Here is a 14511-nt window from a genome sequence, read left to right as displayed (position 1 = left end):
GTGTTTACACTTTTCTTCCCCAAATCTGAAACAATACATACAAGATGAACATAGATTGTTGCTGGTATTATCATTAAAATAAGAAACTTCGGTTAGTTTCTTCCTTGAAACCTAGCTTTCATGGTTTCAAACCAGCCGCCAAAAGAATGCTGAAATGTAATCGATACCAGTTTCACCAACATTGTTTTACAGGGATGAAAAAAAAATACTCTTGTCATTTTAGATTGTGCGCTCTGTTCAAAAGCAAGGGAGAGAAATTTGACAAACTAAGTTCTGCAGACATAATTTTTTATTATGACTGTGACCACGTTTAATTATAAACTATAAGGACCTCTGGACAGGTTGCCGAGCGTGTGTGTCGTCTGTCTTTCTGTTTATGAAGTAAACAATGTCCTGCTCTTGCACGTTTTCAAGCTGACAGTCGATTGACCCGGTTGTATGAAATGGAGTTTATATTCCATTGACAAATCAGTTCCAGTTCTTTCATTTATTCCTGTCGTTGTGATATAAATTTGGATGATGAAACTTGTGTAACAAGATAGTCAAACCTCACGGATGGATTCCTTAGTTCTGTCTCCACGTTCTTCTCAAATGGTTTGCAAATTGGTTACGTAAAAGACGTTTTAACGAAAAAGCATTGGTTTGTATCGTTCTCACAGTTCCTTACGTCTTCCTTCTCTTTTCTAGCCTAGCTTTCATCTGTTAAATTGTTCAGAATGGAGGAGATCCTTATTGGCAATGAATAGCACCATAACCCCACTTGGAAAATTTATAGGAAGTCATGCTAATTTCATGAAAATCGATCCTTGCATTCTTCTTTAAGTATCCAGCAAACCGTACCAAAAAGAAACTTTTACACGATGTAAGTACAACTGATGTGACAAGCCTTTACAATAATGAGTTCTGATAACTTGAATAAAATTTTAATTACATCATAGGATGTAAGCCCATTCACTCAACCATTGATTTAGCATTGCAATATTCCGAATTTTTGTGTGTTTATGTATACTCTATGGTGAATTTCTTACTAATGGAAAACATTGCTTTATGTCTAGGTTCCTAATTTTGTATTGTTTCACTTTTTGTCTTTTCCAGCTCATACACCACCAGCATACAACAGCCTTACCATGGATTTTCGATTGCTACCAACTGTGCAGGAAATTTTAAATTCCACGAGCCCAGATTTGTTTCCCAATATTATTAAAGGGGAGTATCCTGATGTGGATACCTATTTGGACATCCACTATACTCTTCAACGTGAAGATTTCATCCGACCCATCAGAGAAGGCCTTGCTGCTTACAGAAAGACTCCTGACAATGGAAAGAACTCCAACAGTTTAAGGATTTTCCACAATGTGCAGTTTTCTAAAATAGCCAGAATCAGTCACGAATTGGGCATTGATGTCCTGTTTAACACAGATGACTGTATTGATGAAGATTGGGAAAATTCAAAAAGATTCATGCGAGGCTCACTCTTAATATTCACCAAAGATGATTTCAAATCTGTGATTATGGGTACAGTTCTTCAGCATAATCCGGCTCAGCTCAGGAGAGGTTGTGTCACAGTGCAACTGAATGATGTTAGCCATTGTTCTTTGGAAAAAAGTGTACACAAGTACACTATGGTTGAACCAGACACTTACTTTTTGCCTTACAGTCAAGTAATGAAAGTATTACTGAGTCTTGATGAAAGGTCTTTCCCATTCCGTAGTGAAATAATCTATGCTTATAAGGGAGGCTATGAGCTGGAGTACATAGACCCGTCTACACGTTTTGAATTGCCATGGGGTGCTTTTGCACCTGCTATGGAGATTGATAGGCACCTCTCAGCTCGAGATATGTGTTTGAATGAATCACAATTTAAGGCTCTAACTGCAGCTCTCACAAACCGTTTAGTTCTCGTCCAAGGTCCTCCTGGAACTGGAAAAACTCATGTTGGAACTAAAATTGTGGAAATCCTCCTGCTTAATTCCAAAATTTGGAATAAGAATAATGAGACACCACTGCTAGTAGTATGTGCTACCAATCATACTCTGGATCAATTTTTGGAGAGGCTTCTACCATTGACAGATAGAGTAGTACGGGTTGGTGACCAATCTAAAAGCGAAAAGCTCGTTCCATACAACTTGAACACCATCCTGCGAAATGAAGAGGATCGTCAAAACCAGCCTGCTGCAATGAGAATTTCCTACAAAACAATGATGCAACAGTGGAACATTGTTGAGAAGTACCAGCAAGTCAGAGACAAAGTGGGGCCATCACTCGTTGAAAAGACCAAGTGGGAACAAGAAACACTTGCTCAAGAAAAGGATTACTATGACAGAGTTCAAGCATTCAAGGAGGTGCAACAAGAAAAAGGCCTTCAGAAGCTGCAGGAAGCGCTCATTGTTGGTATGACAACAACTTGTGCTGCTCAAATGAATTCAGTACTACAGAAACTGCGTTCGCCTATTGGTAAGTCCACTACCTGTCATGACATGTATGATTTTTTAATGTAACCTTCAGTAACGTGGTCTTTGCAATTGTCTGGTTCTTGCAGTGGTTGTGGAGGAAGCTGCTGAAGTCCTTGAAGCTCATATCATTGCTTCTCTTACACAGTATTGTAAACATCTGATTCTTATCGGTATGTCAAGTAGCATCAGCTCTTCTGTTTATTTATTTTTAATTAGGAGTTTTTCTAACTGCCTTATTGCTTTGTATTTTCAGGAGATCATCAGCAACTTCGCCCGTCGACAGCTCACCCATACCTTTCGGAAAAATGTCACCTGGAAGTGTCTTTATTTGAAAGGCTTGTGAACAATGGTGTTCCTTATCAAACTCTGAAAACGCAACATCGCATGCGTCCGGACATTGCTTGTCTGCTTACTCCAGTGTTCTACAGTGTACTTGAAAACCACCCTTGCACACTCAACCGGGAGCATATTAGAGGGATGAGAAAGAACATGTTTTTCATGTCTCACTCTTTTCATGAGAAGGAGGTAATTAGTTTTGTCCTCATCTTTGTATTGTGTGTGGTTTCAGAGCTCAAAATTATTCACAGTATTTTTAAGTTTTTCTCAATGGTTACACGCTTTAATATCTTTTTTTATCTTATCACAGCACAAGGCAACTCATGGATACTCAAACATGTTCGAAGCTACATTCATCATTGCTCTCTGTCAACACCTTCTGAAGCAAGGGTACAGGGCTTCAGATATTGTGATCCTATCCATGTACATCCAGCAAGTGAGGCTTTTGAAACAGGTATGTTTTAACAGACAGATATCTAATTTTATTGCTTAAAAATTGATAATTGTGCATATATTGACTTGTTTGATTCACAGCTGCAGTCAAAAGAAAGGGAGCTGAGTTCCTTAGCCATTACTTCGGTTGACAATTTCCAAGGACAGGAAAGTCCCATTGTTCTCCTTTCTCTTGTGCGCAACAACAAGGGCACTATTGGGTTTCTTCGTACATCAAATCGCACGTGTGTTGCACTATCAAGAGCACGAAATGGTGAGCACCCTAATATACAATCTTTCAATGTTCTTTCAAAAAATTATTTAAGTACTAATTTAATTTTAATAATATCTTCTAGGTCTATATATATTTGGAAACATTGATCTGTTGGCATCTCAGAGCCCAGTCTGGGAAAAATTGAAAGAAGTTCTCAACAAGCAGGGTGCAGTTGGACCAGGTTTGCCTGTTGTATGCTCAAATCACTTGACTTCAAACGTTGCTGATTTGCGCCATGTTGGAAACTTGTCATCATGTCCAAATTGCTCTTAGATTTTAGTTTTACTAGGTGGATATTTCCACGATTCAACAGAACTTTTCTTTCGAGAACCAACATTGTTTTAATTATGTTTGTTTTTACTTGTGTATATTGTTTCCAGTCCACAATCACACTATTAAAGGCATGAATTACTTATATGCCCAAGTGTCATATGGAGAAAATTGTTTATTTCATAGAAATTATAATGAACTGTAGCATCTCTGCATATTTGTTGTTGCATGCTTCACTTTAGTCAATGATGTAAAATTTCAAAGATTGTACGCACTAAATTAATAAATTATTCAAACATTAATTATTAAAGCAATGTTTATTCAAATACATATACCCTAATATTTAAATACTTGGGTCTTAAACGTCACTTTCTAGACTTTCCTTATGATTGTCAGAAAGTTAAAACCAACAAACCCAGAATTTTTATCACAGAATAATCATTACCTCACACATTGACACACCTCTCGCACTCAAAAACAAAAATGTAACTAAAATCATTGCAACAAATACTGATCCCATACTTGTAAAAATATTGGTAACTTCTGGAAGTCTACAGATACAAATAGAATCTTTTAAAAACAATGTGTTCAGTTTTTCCCCCTAATCAAACTATCTTCCTTTTTTTTTCAAAGAAAAGCAAAACACAAACAACATCTCATAATGATTCAAGCTTTAAAAAAGGGGGTAGATTTACCCCTGAAGTCATCTTAAACATGTACATAACAACAAAGGTACAGCAAAACATATTGCTCACAGATTTTCAAACCTCCTTCAATCACTTTGGACTACTTGGGAAATTTAAAAACACCTTTCTTTAAACTTTTGCTTTCGCCAGGCTGTAAATACCAAAAGAAAAGACGTAATTAAAAATATGTTCCCTTGCTTAAAACACATGACATTTTGACAAAGGAGTAGTTGATAATGCTTACCATGAGCTTGGCACCCAAAAGCATCCGTGCCTTGTCTTCTTCTTGCGGCGAAGGGGAGTCATCAGCAACTGCCTTCATTTTAAGTAACTTATGTTTGATTGCCTGAAATTTCAAAGATTGATAAAGTTTCCATCCAGAAAGATATGATAATAGAACTCAATTCTTGGTTTATTATGCAAACCTGAGAAACAATTGCCCTTCGACATTCAGATTTCATAGCTAGTAACAGATCAAGCCAAGTCCATGTAACATTGTGATATTCCATCATTCTTATGAGCAAGTTTAAATCCCTGACGTTTGATAAGCTCTTTTCCTTGTTGCCCTTGTAGCTAACTCGAACCGGAACCTCAGGAATCTTGATGTAGATAAATAATTTATTTTTTTCTGCTCTCTCCTAAATTATGAGAGAAAGGAAAACATAAGTAAAAATCCATAAACACTACCCTGATGTGATAACTTTCTTGTTCCTAAGAACACCTACTTTCATTTTTTCAACATCATCTTTATGCTCTATAGGGACATAAAAATTGGAGTCTTTCATTTTTTTCTGTTTAGAACTCCCAGAGATTCTTGAACTAGATGAAGCTCTCCCAAGACTTCTTGTATCAGCTTCAATATCCCCCATGTCAACTTGATCACCTTCAATATTGTCAGGGTCTCTTTCAGGAAAGCAGAACTTAAGCATTAAATTAAAGAATTTTTTTGTAAGTCCTGCAGAAAAAGAAAACTTTGGTATTTTAGAAAGAAACAGCAAGACAAAGATCATAATGTGACAAATACATCATCAAATAAACCATACCAATAGTAATTGGAACAACATTAATTTCAAAATGTTCCATGATTGATATGCCAGCAACTGGAGCTTTCTCACGACAAAATACTCTCAGAGCTCTCTGTATATAGAATGGGGAAAAAAGAAAAGAAAAATAAGCAAAAGATTTCCACAGTGAAAAGCATGTAGATGTACATTTCCTACCTTCCGATCAACAGGCATAATATTAGGACTTTCTGTTGGCACTAAAACTTCCTTATAGGCCTCATTGGGAAGCAGGTTCTCAACACTAATGTATCCTAATTCAAGCAAATGCTCGACAGAATCATCACTTTTTGAATGTTTGGTGTACCTTAATTTAAAAATATTGAGAATCAAACACGTGAGTACGATTAATAGGAAGTTTCAGAGTAAAGAATCAACACTTGTAGATACAAATACTCACAAGAAGTTGCTGAGGATGAGGTCAGCTATTCCAAGTTGACCATCACTATCAGTTAGTTGCCATTTAGCATGCTTAAAACTAATTTCAGAAGCTCTGACAACTGTAATAGGTTTGTCATTTCTCGATGTGGCAACTTTCTGAGTGGTTGACAGTTGTCGCTCCTTGTAACATGACAACATCATATCAAGTTCTTCACTTTCAGCAGACAAGTGCTCTTTGCACTCATTTACTGCATCTTCAAGATCTTCCATTTGCGCAAGCAGACTTGGTTCATCTGGCTCTTCTGCGAGAGCCCGTTGCAGTAGATAGGTTTCCTTTTCCAGACGACGGAGTTTTGAAACCAGACTTCTTACATAGTTTTGTAGTTGTTGAATAGGTTTACGCTCATCCTCTTGGCGACTCAATAATTGCAGCTGGAATCGTAATCGTTGAAGCCGATCTAATCTTTCCTTGCGATGAGGCTCAACATACAACAAAAGATTGTTTATAATATCCAAAAGCATTGCGTATTGCAGTGAATTTGTGCTGACATTCAGATCGTGGTGCATCAATGTAAATGCATCAACCGCCCTCTCTCTTCTCTCCCAGGGAGCCCCTTCATCTAATGGTAAAGGTGGTACCTGAGCTTCCCCTAGAGTACTCGGATCAATACTACTATCTCCATACCCAACATAGAAAAACTCGCAGTTGCAGCGAGAGACAATTCTTTGTAGTTGAATGGCTGGGTTCTCACCCGTACTACTTCCTCCAACAGTTTCACTGACCACTCCACCAACAGACTGGCCACTTCCAACTAAATGGGGCAGGTCAGGTAAGTCTGCTATTACCTTAGAATCTTTTTCTTGAATATTTTCCACAGAAAGCCACATTATATTTTCTGTAGTAAAAAATGTCAGGAAATAAATCACTTGAAGCATGCTCAAAATTTTGGTATATTACAAATAAAAAAATATCAAAGCTATAGTTACTTACCATCAATGTTATAATTTTCGCCAGCACTTACAGTTGCATAATACTGCATACATTCCAAAGATCCAACCCATGTAGTTTTGGATACAAGGGTGTGGTCTTTCCAAGCAGGTCTATGGATTCTTTGAAGAACTTCAGCTTTGGCAGCACTTATAATGACATATCCCTTTGTTTCACATCCCTTTAGCAGAACTTGACTGTTCACCAATGCAACTATAAAAATCAAAATAGCAATCAAACATCAAGAATTGTTTGCTTTACTTAAACTGAGAGACAGAAAAAAATCTGCGTTGATAGTCAGAACCACCAAACTACATACTCAGCCACTTTTTGTGCACCACATCATCTTCTTGACAGGCAGCAACACCTTGCAAATTCTGGTCTCGAGTTTGTGTGGAGAGATCATCACTGAAGACAACCGACTTTTTGTCAGCTTCAGCAATTAGTTGTTGAAGCATGCTAGCAGCATGCCCAGATTGGATTTTAGTCATTGGTGAGGGAGTAGCTTGCATACCAGCAGCCTGTTAAAAGAATGTAAAAAAAATAATTTTGGAATAACATGACAAGCTTAAGTCTGACTTAATTGTCACTAGGTGTTCTGTTCCAGAGGAGATATTTGATGGCCAACATAAAAATTGAATTCTTACCTGAAGACTAGGATTAGAAGGTGGTGTGAGCTGCCCATCAGTTGGGCGGGTTCGTGTTTTCAATGGAGTTGTTGTGTTTTCTGATCTGAAGCCTTTCAGAGCTTCAGTTGACAAGTTCTTCTTTAATTGCTGCAAAAATTGAATGATATGCATATAATGTTGATCCATTCAAAGACAAGGTAGGTGAGCAGAGCATTTTAGTTTCATCTTACCTTGGTTTTGACAACGGTGTCAAATAGGGCAAACGCCACATCCCGATTACTCTTGGTCCACGCACCCTTCAGTCCATGTACCACCAGCCTATGAGTTGGTGTGTCAACTGGGCGTTCGTTGTGAGGTATCACAGCTTCACGTCCATATGACACCTTGGAGACACTTAAAAAGTAACACTTTTCGACTGGCTGGCGATGTAGGATGTGCTGCAAGAATAACAGTTGTAAGCCATCTACATGCACATCAACATTAAATGAAACTAAGACCACAAGTTGTTAACTGTACATCGATTGAACTCAAGAGAGACAACATTTACCTCTTTGCTCTCATCCCCCAATAAAGCACTCTTAAGCCAAGTTTCAGCATCATTTGATTCACAATTCATGTACATAACTGCCCATTCTGATCTTGGGCGGTGTTTAAGGCCATCATCCACAGGAACCATAGATAATGTATGCTCTGTCGGGACAGAGAGGCATCTTGTTATCATCATGTTGCTCACATGATGTAATCAAAACTACTGCTATTTTTATCTAAGCCAAAGCACAACACTGACCTGAGCTACAGGTAACCCTGCCCCCAAATACTTCAAACCCACGCTGCATAGACGATGACATCCAATAGGATATGTGGAACCGATGAAGGACTAATGATAAGTGCACTTTACGATAATGCCTGCTAAGTTGCTTTTTCTTTGGACGACTGTTTTTGAATAATGCTCCTCGACGAGTAGGCCTTGTCACTCCTGACAGAATTAATTTTAAGCTTTCAAACCACCTGAAAAGGGGATTACACAATTTCAGATTGATGTTTTTGAAAAATTGAAACAAGATACCAACATACCAACACATTTTACCTCAGAGTGCTGCCATATAGCAGTATAGTAGGGTCCAGCTTTGAAGGCCCATTAGGACTTTGCTTGGTCTCCATAGAGATGCTCACGTTGAGGTTTTGGGAGCGAAAAGCTCTGTATGAGTCATGTTCCTACAGTAGGAATCAACGCTAGAGTAATGATAAATAATGAAAAGTAATAGTGAAGATTAAATTGATCTGACGCTCTACCTGGTTACTTGAGTACTCTGGTAATTTATCAGGGGCACAGGGCATGACAGAATGATGATCATTGGGATCTGCTAAACAGACCCAGCCCAGTTTCACTGTCATTCTCAAATCAGGTAAGAAAAGAAGGCGGCAGTCGTCATACTTTGATGCAGTCCGCACATATACATTGAGAGACCCTTTGAAGACAACTTTTGCTAATTAACATAAGAAAAGCAATGCATTAAAAATTCAGAAATAAGAAGAGTTGTCAAGTGTTGGTCAAGAAGAATAGTGGGTGCCCACCATTGGTCCAATCTAGGGCAACGTCTCTCCATGTCAGCTCCATTTCTTCTGTTGTGTTGTAAGGGTCCAGTGAGGCATGCAGAAGCACAGTCAATGTTCTGGTCACCATAGTTAGTCTGCCATGAAAAAGAAGTCTCATTTTGTCCCAGAATGGGAGGGTTGGGCTAGGATCCAAGGAGGGAGGGGAAATTTGACCAAAGCTGAGATTGCATTGGGCAATGACTGGTTCCCAACATGGTCCAAATGCATAACTAAATGTCTCCACATCACAATTAAAATCGTGATAGAATTTTAGTGACGTCATGCTGCGGTCTACTTCGACTTTACCCCATGGATCACCCAAATCAATTGATACTCCTCGCTTAGCACGCTTAGGTGCTACTTGTTCAGCTCCCACCAATCTGCCCCAAATGCTTAGCTCCTGTATAAGCAAAAGAGGTTGAGGGAAATCTCGGAGCTGAAATTGCCACTCTTTGCAACTTGCAGACACAGATCGGCACCACAAAGTTGAGAATTCAAGGCCATCTTCAGGCCATGGGCTATCTGGATCAATTTCAGTCATGTTCTCGACTACGTTTTCTGCACCATGAATAGAAGGATCAGCCAGGGCCATGATCTCTACATCTGTCATTAACCAGGCAAAGAGCCTAGTACGAGGTGGGGTCTGATTCATTTGTTTCGACCGTTGGACATATATCTCAGCATTCTTCATGCTCAAAGATGTGTACAGTTCATCAACTTTTCCAGCGGGCATTAGGAGATGTTCTTTACATAACTCTTGAACCTTTAATGAGATAAGAACAAGTTTTTAAAAAATATAGGATCTTGGTGATTTTACAGGGATTTAAAAAAAAACCATAATAATTAATTACCTTGGCATCAAGCATTTTTTGACGCTTCAAGCTTTCTTTATACTCGTCCTCTAGCAGTTCAAAATTATCACGGAGCTTTACTTCAAAAGGATCATCACTCATCTCGAACAAAAACTCTTTGACCTGAAAATTGATACACACATTATTAACAACAACAGGCAAAATCACACAACATGGTACAAAGTTGCAAAGACAAACTATGCCATATACCTTGATGACCATGTCAGCTGGCAAAGGACTTTTGGATGTGAAATCTGACTTTTGCCTATGGTGAATCAACTTCAACCACTTAACAATGCTGACTAGCTCTTTACGCACTGCTTCTGCAAAGTTGTGCTCATAGGGGAAAATTGCTCGAAATGATGATATAGTTGTTGACCTACACAACATATTTTTCAAGAATTACTCTAAAGCCTTCTCCTGGTTACACAACACATAATAAACCACATCAGGAAACAAGACATTTTAATAGGAAATTGAGTCAAACCCCACCATGTCTTGTTCCACTCAAGGGTGAAACCTTCCGTATTTTGCCTTTCAAGACGGACATCTTCTAGGTCCAGAATCATCTCCATGAGGAAATTGTCAATGTGGAAAATATTTTGATCATCTACAGCTATGAGAATAGTGTTGGCTGAATAACCACTAGTTTCACTTCCAATACGCAGAGAAATGTCACCTGGAAAGAAAGACATTGGTTGACATGAAGATTCCTGAGCATCGCAAACTACTTAACACAAAGTATCATTTAGCTCACCAGTTGTCACAAGCATGTTGTGGTTCTCAGAAAGATCTATGCCTAACTTCAGTTGCCCAGGAGCAGTTATTTTCACCTCATCCAAGACATTCCAAAAACCTTTGTTTAAATTCCCTTCCTCAGATGGGGCAGAGTGCTTCTTGTCTATACCATAAAAAAATAAATAAATGTACCATCTACCAAACAAGTGACACTCATGTATAAGAAAAAATAATCAAAACTCACACAAAATCTGCGAGAAAAACTGAACCAGATCCTGTCCCAAAGCAAGCAACCTTAGATGAAGATTAGTACTCCATGTAGCAAAGATCTCTTCCAGCAGTTGAAGTTCCACTACTTTATTTTGGTATTGGACTCTAGCTTGTTGAATATGAGCATAGGCAGCCTGGGACCACAAAAAACAGTATTGTAGAAATAAAAGAAAGTAGCCTTAGTACAAACAAAACCTATTGTACTTGTAAGTACCAACCTTCACTTCTTCCGACTTCAAGCAAATGAATGGAACTCCAGAAGGTGTAAGAGAGACAGCTTTGCAGCCTTCCACTGACATATTAGACTTAGACCCCTTCTCAATCATTATGGAATCCAAACGAAGCATAACACCCACTAACAAACAATAAAAGAAATTATGTCATTTTTCAATGAGAGTATAGTATAGTTCAGGAAAAATAGAAATAAATTATTCCTTTGTTACCTTGAGGATCTTTGATAAAAAACAAGTTAGAATTTGTAATCTTTGCATTAAGAGAGCAAGAGTTTATCCATGACAGTAACTGAGAGTTGGACTTTTGATGGCGATTTACTTTAGGAGCTCTGTCTTTGGAGTCTTTATAATCCCCATAGCACCTGCACCAGATAAAATTGTTGACTTATTACAACCAGATTAAATTCAGCCACGAATAAAAATGCTTTGTTGGGCTATACATACTTGACAGCATGGATAAGAAATGCAGCCAACTTGGGGCTCCACTCGCCACACAACATGTTCAACATTCCATCTAACTTATGAGGGTGCAAAACACCTGCTCGCCCTCGGACATTCAAAAGCATAACGCCAAGGAAAAGTGGGGTTCCCCATACATGACTCCGCCTTCTCTGATAAATATCAACATCAGTATCATCACGCAACAAACCAAGGCGGCACCATAGGGCCTCAACCAATAATTCACCAGACCAGTCTTCCATAGACTGAGCGGAAGTATGACCTACAACCAATTTGGAACTATTAATAAAAAACAATCCTTAATCAAATTTAGAAAGAAGAATTTGTTGAGGATGTGAGTGAAAACTGACCTTGTAATGTGAAAACCTGATCAAGACCAAGGCGAATGTGATTACAACCGATGCAGGCACTGCCCTCTGAACTAGACATGCGCAAATGGGTTGACACATCAAACAGTTCCACACTGCCTGACACTTTACAGCCACTCAAAATTTCATGCATCCAGTTACGACTAGGGTATTTGTGAGAATGATCTCTTGCTTCAACTTCCATATCCTTAAAAAAATTTGAAAAAATAAAAATAGAACATTGGTAGCAAACATCGGTACAGCATCAATGACAGGGTTGACCCTTGAAACTTTAAATACATAAGTTGTTTCCTCACCTTCGAATAAGAACTACTATGCGTTTGTGAGTCATGAGATGAGGGGAAGGAACGTGAGGAGTGCAAGGAACGAGAAGTGCGAAGAAAATTCGTTGACACCCAAGAGTGCACAGCCCGGTGGTTGTAAGTGCCTGACAGCGTATTTAATCGAAGATTTACCTTCAATAACTTCCCCTCCAGCTAGTTCAATAACAAGAAGTTCAAAGTTATTATAAAGTGAAAGCTGAAGCTACAAGAGTATATACACTGTGAAATAAAAATTAAATTTGAAGCAAAGTCCAAGGTCATGCAGCAAGAATCAAGAGAACTTACACCTGCTTTTAAAGTCATTCTTTGTAATAAGAAAACTTTCTCTCTCTCATCACGAACGTCCAGATCATTTAATTGCAGTCCTACAGATACCTCTGGAACTACTGATTCACCATGTATTCCTAATTAAGAGAATAATAATGATTATTATTAAATTTTACACTTTTTTGTGGAGAAGAGTCAAAACAGTACAAAACTTATTTTCACTGATTTTACCTGCTAATTTTAAGACAAAGCTGGTATGAATTTCCAAACTGTGAAGAGAGGCGCGAAACTCGGTGCTACTGGCAGCTCTCATGCCGGTCAGATGGGAATTTTCCACTTTGAGACTCATATCTTTTGGGATAAGAGGGGAGAGGCTGGATAATATCATAGCTGGGCTGTACAGTTGGGTCTGAGACACCAATACTGAATCACTAGAACCTTTCCTCTCTTTGCCACTTTTAGAATCTTTTTGGGCCCCCATTCCAGTCCTATACCCCTCTTGCTTCCTTCTTTCAGCAGCAAAGGTGTAAAGGCCATCATTTATCACAGCTTTTAAATGTTCTAAGGACACATGAAGTTTCTAAAATGAAGGAGAAAACAGAGCTAATATCAAGACTTACTTAGCATCTTCAGAGACACATACTCTTAAGCAAGAAAATTTACCTCAACTGATAAGGACCCTTGGGCAGCCATCATTGCTTCAAGAGAAACACCAAATGACAATTCTCCAAGACAAGTTTGGGTCTGGGGTTTATTGCGGTCTGCTGTAGATGCATGCCTGAGTAGTTTGGCTGAAGCATTAGCAAGCACCACATTTACTAAGAGTGATCGGGCACTATGGACCACACTACCATCTAAGTGGACTTCAGCTGCTGTCGCATGAACTAACCACTCAGGCGACTGCTGATGCAACAGCATTGCATTCAAGTTCGTTATGTGAACTGCCATGAACTGTAAGTAAAAGATTTACTCAGGTATATTACTAGGCATCACAACAGTAGCAAAGAAATATGTAGGCAAAGTAAGGATTAATAAATATGTCAAACCTGGGCAAACGTAATTATGGAGGGTGGTATCTTCTTGTTCCGAAAATCAATATGAGACCAATCATCAGGTAAATGACGGGATGACTTGGCACCATCCGAGCTGTTTCCCACATCTTTGTTGATACGAACATCTCGTAACACAACAGCTAGTAATTTAGTCACTTCACTGCTGAAAAAATTGCTGCGGAAACCTACTTCTTCTATGTGCTGCAAGATACCGTCACAAATTTAGTATTGAAAGAAACAAATTAAAGGGACAATTTATTTCATACAGAGCTTTTAAAATGGCTGACTTACCACAGAAAATTCATTCTTCTTGATGTGGACATCTTGAAGTCGGAAGTAGAGAAAAGAGATTTTCCCTATGTGAACCTCTACATGAAAACGTTGCTTACAAAGCCAAGCAAGTAATTTTGGTAAGAGTCTGCGAAAGAAAGAGGAATTAATGGCAATGACAAACATACTTAAAAATTGAGTAAAACAACAGTACAATCGTCAGGGGAGGCAATCAAATTTAATGCTATAATCAATCATAAAAAGGCATCTCAACTACTTTTTTCACACATTCTGATTTTTTTGTTATTTTTTCACAGGAAATGACTGAAAGCAATGTAACAACAAAATCAAAACAAATGTCCAAAACAAACTTAACCAAGTAATTAGAGTCCTTGGATAAGAATATTAAGTCGAATCAGTTCCTAACAACACTTACGATGAAACAAAGTAGTATATGGTAATGCAGACCACACAAAACACCCCTAGCCCAGCCATTCATGCTGTTAAATAAAATAAATCCCGAAAATTTAAGGTTCAAGGTGTTGTCTCAAAAACCAACAACAAAAACAACAAT

At 38.4% G+C, this 14511-nt stretch overlaps 2 protein-coding genes across 3 annotated transcripts; one reads left to right on the top strand and one right to left on the bottom strand.

Moving 5' to 3' along the window:
• The first annotated feature begins 348 nt into the window (after positions 1 to 348).
• On the top strand, positions 349 to 4067 carry LOC117651881 (NFX1-type zinc finger-containing protein 1-like). The gene is made up of 8 exons (XM_034396421.1): positions 349 to 594; positions 688 to 862; positions 1096 to 2454; positions 2540 to 2623; positions 2707 to 2978; positions 3100 to 3243; positions 3324 to 3495; positions 3578 to 4067. The coding sequence occupies exons 3-8, from the start codon at positions 1128 to 1130 to the stop codon at positions 3766 to 3768; spliced, it is 2190 nt and encodes a 729-aa protein (XP_034252312.1). The 5' UTR covers positions 349 to 594; positions 688 to 862; positions 1096 to 1127; the 3' UTR covers positions 3769 to 4067.
• On the bottom strand, positions 3730 to 14508 carry LOC117651880 (protein KIAA0100). 2 transcript variants are annotated; one of them, XM_034396419.1, is made up of 32 exons: positions 14374 to 14508; positions 13959 to 14085; positions 13662 to 13868; positions 13279 to 13566; positions 12847 to 13195; positions 12634 to 12752; positions 12322 to 12501; positions 12008 to 12212; positions 11643 to 11919; positions 11409 to 11560; positions 11184 to 11320; positions 10940 to 11099; positions 10715 to 10858; positions 10450 to 10636; positions 10168 to 10336; positions 9958 to 10080; positions 9086 to 9869; positions 8804 to 8997; positions 8598 to 8725; positions 8298 to 8518; positions 8058 to 8200; positions 7741 to 7947; positions 7529 to 7657; positions 7201 to 7402; positions 6885 to 7094; positions 5913 to 6789; positions 5672 to 5819; positions 5495 to 5588; positions 5177 to 5406; positions 4877 to 5089; positions 4696 to 4797; positions 3730 to 4602 (listed from the first exon to the last, which is right to left on the bottom strand). In XM_034396419.1, the coding sequence occupies exons 1-32, from the start codon at positions 14430 to 14432 to the stop codon at positions 4552 to 4554; spliced, it is 6816 nt and encodes a 2271-aa protein (XP_034252310.1). In that variant the 5' UTR covers positions 14433 to 14508; the 3' UTR covers positions 3730 to 4551. The 2 variants fall into 2 exon arrangements, with proteins under 2 accessions (XP_034252310.1, XP_034252311.1); XM_034396420.1 differs by lacking the exon at positions 12322 to 12501.
• Positions 14509 to 14511: the final 3 nt, after the last annotated feature.

Source organism: Thrips palmi, unplaced genomic scaffold, assembly GCF_012932325.1.
Source record: "Thrips palmi isolate BJ-2018 unplaced genomic scaffold, TpBJ-2018v1 HiC_scaffold_6, whole genome shotgun sequence".
Classification (NCBI taxonomy): domain Eukaryota; kingdom Metazoa; phylum Arthropoda; class Insecta; order Thysanoptera; family Thripidae; genus Thrips; species Thrips palmi.
Note: the sequence above shows the minus strand (reverse complement) of the source record. Positions and strands in the feature narration are given on the sequence as shown.